Consider the following 4,554-nt stretch of genomic DNA (forward strand, 5'->3'; position numbering starts at 1 on the left):
AGTAGTGTAACTGAAACTTGTAACATTCAAATAAATTCATTAAACAGCAATTACAGTTCAATGTTGTCTTGCTATGTTTTAAAAGAATTAACAGGGCAATTACCTAAAGGCCCAGTAGAAATAACATTTAAGTTGCCTAGGAACATGCAGTTGGCTGATCCAAGGTTTGACCAACCTGCTCCAGTAGACGTCTTGATAGGTGCAGACTTATTCTGGGATATAATAAGCGATGGGCAATATTCGCTAGGCAACTGTGGTCCACAGTTAAGAAATTCCCATTTAGGTTGGTTAATATGTGGTCCTATTTATTCAGCAAGGTCTAGCAGAGCCATTCAGTGCAATCAATGCTTAGTACCATCTCAAAAGAGTAAATTGGATAATCTGTTGATAAAGTTTTGGGAGATAGAGGACTTTCCCTATAACTCAGTATGTAGGAAAAGTTGCGATGATAGGGAAAGTGAACAGCATTTTTTAGAAAACACTACTAGAGATAGTGATGGTAGGTTCAATGTAAAATTACCTTTTAAAAGGGCTATAACTTGTTTAGGAAATAGTTATGGTTTAGCTAGAAAACGATTTTTTAATTTAGAAAAAAGATTTAGGCGTGATTCTCAATTAAAGATAGACTATTCCAAATTCATTGATGAATATAAAGAATTAGGGCATCTGTCAGTTTTATGTCAGGGTAAGATATTTGATGAAGGTCCACATTATTATTTATGCCATCATGCAGTGATCAGGTCAGATAGTGAGTCTACTAAGTTGCGCGTAGTGTTTGACGGTTCAGCAGCCACTACAACTGGTTATTCGTTAAATGATCTATTAAAGGTAGGACCGAGCATACAAGATAGTCTTTTTTCTATTTTGGTACGAGCAAGGCAACATAAATACTTACTTACGGCTGATATAGAAAAAATGTATAGGCAAGTAAATGTTAAAGAAGGTGACAAAAAATTTCAGCTGATACTTTGGAGACCGAATGAATATCAGCCTATACAAACATTAGCTTTAAATACCCTGACATATGGAACAGCATGTGCAAGTTACCTTAGTACACGATGCTTATGGCAAATAGGCCAAGAGCAAGACGATGAACTCATAAAGGTCATCATCCAAAGAGATTTTCTTGTAGATGATTTGTTGACTGGAGCTGATGATCCAGAAACATTGATTTATATACAAAAGGCTGTTTCATGTGCTTTAAAGTCAGGATGTTTTAATTTACGAAAATATAAAACTAATTTTCCGTCAATTTTTACAAAATTTGAAATAAACAAACAAGATAATTTAATATTGAGTGAATCCTCCAGTACTTTGGGTTTAGGTTGGACTCCTTCTACTGACACTTTTCATATACCAGTAAAAGAAAGTATATATATAACTGGACAACCAATCACAAAACGATTTATTATGTCAAATGCTTTTAAAATATTTGACCCGTTAGGAGTATTAAGTCCAGTTATTATTATTCCTAAGATAATGTTGCAACGTCTATGGCAACAAAAGATTGGCTGGGATGAGCCTGTTAGTCAGAAGATAAAAGATGAATGGATAAATTTTGTAGATAATTTAAAGTATTTAAAACAATTGAATATTCCGAGATTAGTATTGGGGAATTCACCTCAGATCATAGAATTACATTCTTTTAGTGACGCATCGCAAATTGCTTATGGTGCAAGTATTTATGTGAGAACAATTAGCAGCACAATCTCGTCACTGTTCGATTATTATGCAGTAAATCAAAGGTAGCTCCTCTAAAGCCTACTACTATCCCAAGGCTAGAATTATGTGCGGCGCAACTAGCCGGAAAACTCACAAAATCGGTGTTAGAGTCAATTAGATTTACACCTACGCGTATAGTACATTGGTGCGATTCCAGTGTTGTATTATGCTGGATAAAAGGGGATATAGGTAGATTGAAAACATTTGTAGCCAACCGCATTAGTGAAATAAAAGAAATAACTTCTTCTTCAGCATGGCGATACGTGCCATCGGAATTTAATCCTGCTGATCTTATATCTAGGGGAATTCAAGCTAAGAATATTTTGAATATGAACTTGTGGTGGTTAGGTCCTAGTTTTTTGCATGAAGACGAGGCTAAATGGCCTGTTTTAAAATCTTTTGATTTAAATAGTTTACCTGAAATTAAGGTTAATTCGGCTGTAATAAATGAATCTTTTATTGATTTTAATAGGTACTCCTCACTGACTCGATTACATAGTACAGTTTCATATGTGCTTCGATTCATATTTAATATAAAAAATAAAACTAATAAACGTCTAGGTGCACTATCAACTAGCGAATTGAGTAACGCCATGAACAAGTTATATGAGTGTGCTCAAAGGCAATCATTTCCAATTGAATATGATTTATTAATCAAGGGTAAACAGTTGAATAGCAAAAGCAAAATTTTATCTTTATCTCCATTTCTTGATGGAAATATAATACGCGTTGGCGGGCGTTTAGATGCATCAAATTATTACTCTTATGAAAGAAAGCATCCAATCATATTACATAGTACCAACCGCCTTACTCAATTATATTTTGAGCGAGAGCATTTAAAGCATATGCATGCTGGTCCTTTATTGCTACTTGCAGCTGTGAGAGAGGTTGTCTGGCCAGTTAACGGGCGTCGTCTTGCTCAACGGGTAGTTAATAGATGCGTTATTTGCAGGCGTATGCGTGGGCAAACTCTTCAACCTAAAATGGGAAATCTTCCAGAACAGCGGATTGCCCCAGATTACCCTTTTTTAGCTGTAGGAGTTGACTACGCAGGTCCATTTCTTATATTGAATCGCAAAGGACGAGGAAGCCGCTTAATTAAATGTTATTTGTGTATATTTATTTGCTTGCGTTTCAAATGTATACATTTAGAAGCTGTTAGTGACTTAACTAAAGAAGCATATATAATGGCACTTCGTCGTTTCATTGCTCGTCGAGGACGACCAACGGAAATATTTTCTGATAACGGTACCAATTTTGTAGCTGCAGCGCGAGAATTAGGTTCATTTATCAAACAAAATAAAGATTCTCTATTTGACTTTGCAAGTCAACAATCAATTAAATTTCATTTCATTCCGGCATATACTCCTCATTTCGGTGGTATTTGGGAAAGTGGGGTAAAATCTGCTAAGCACCATATACGGCGTGTTATGGGAAACTGTCATCTTACTTTTGAGGAAATATCAACTTTATTTGCACAAGTAGAAGCAATCCTAAACAGCCGTCCCTTGTGTCCCTTGTCATCTTCTCCCGATGACCTTCTTACCCTTTCCCCAGGACACTTTCTTATTGGTCGACCATTAACTTCACTGCCTTCTAAAGGTCTTGATGAATTCAAATTTAGTCACTTACAAAGGTACCAGAGAATTGAGCAATTAAGACAGCACTTTTGGAGACGATGGCAAAAGGAGTATGTGGTGGAATTGCAACAGCGCACTAAATGGAGAGAGAACTCTGCCAATCTTAATATTGGGGACCTAGTGCTGATAGCCGAGGACAATACTGCCCCTCTCTGCTGGAAGTTGGGTCGAGTGCAGCGGCTGATAAATGGCTTAGATGGAGTGGCCAGAGTGGCAGAAATTAAAACCAGCAGCGGCTGCATTACACGTTCGTTGGTCCGGCTGTGCAAGTTGCCGGTACAAGAAGATTAAATGAAGAATGTTGAAAGAGTTTCAACGGCCGGGAGTATGTTGCGACATTGCGCAATGTTTATATCAGGCGCATTCTTTCATTATAATAATTGTAAGGTGGGGCGACGTGCGCCATCACTTCTCTTTGTACTCGACTAGCGAAAGGTCATATTAAACAAGTTTGTACAAGAAGTCTAAAGAGTTTCATTTACCGGCCCAGTCATTCCCTAAAGAATGAACAAATTAATTGATAAATTGGAATGTTATTTGCGCAAAAATATTATGAAAACGATTAACATGCTTCCGCTAAGCAGATTAATTGCGTAATCTATATTGATTTGTTCCGTTAAAAGTATAAAATTGTGTTACGATTAATATTACAAAACTTTGTTATACGGTTTAAGATTTTGTAAAGCTTTCGTTTTTGTTGGACTCAATCGAGATTCTAATTTAAGTTTTAATTAGCCTGTCGCACATTTAGTAATAATTTTATTCATTGAGTTGGTAGAAATAATTTCTTGACGTTATAGTTACAATTAAGTAGTAATAAGTTAAGGCGGAAACATACTACTAAAACGCGACGCTACACCACGCCATCCGACGCATGTCAGTACTTATCAATCCCCATATATTTAATATGGTCAGGTGCACATATACAACACGCCATGTGATCACACGCGGTAATATCCAATCGATTTGGATCAGCGTGTTGTCGTGTTGTTGACGCCAAGCGTCAAACGTTCGAGTTTTTGGCACAAATGTCAATTTATATACTTACATATTTTTGGATTTATTTATTTGGCGAAATGAACAACCAACAATTAACTGAGTTGGTGAAACAATATTCTGTTCTATATGACATAAGATTAGCCCAATACAGCGACCATACTGTGAGAAATAATGCATGGGAAGAAATAGCCGA

General features: G+C 36.5%; 1 protein-coding gene across 1 annotated transcript; it reads left to right on the plus strand.

Annotated features, from left to right (window-relative positions):
• The first annotated feature begins 1,358 nt into the window (after positions 1–1,358).
• LOC125062064 lies at positions 1,359–3,827 on the plus strand. The gene is made up of 2 exons (XM_047667668.1): positions 1,359–1,468; positions 2,676–3,827. Exon 2 carries the CDS (start codon positions 2,679–2,681, stop codon positions 3,651–3,653), a length of 975 nt encoding a protein of 324 aa, XP_047523624.1. The 5' UTR covers positions 1,359–1,468; positions 2,676–2,678; the 3' UTR covers positions 3,654–3,827.
• The last annotated feature ends 727 nt before the right edge of the window (positions 3,828–4,554 follow it).

This window comes from Pieris napi, chromosome W (assembly GCF_905475465.1).
Source record: "Pieris napi chromosome W, ilPieNapi1.2, whole genome shotgun sequence".
Lineage (NCBI taxonomy): Eukaryota > Metazoa > Arthropoda > Insecta > Lepidoptera > Pieridae > Pieris > Pieris napi.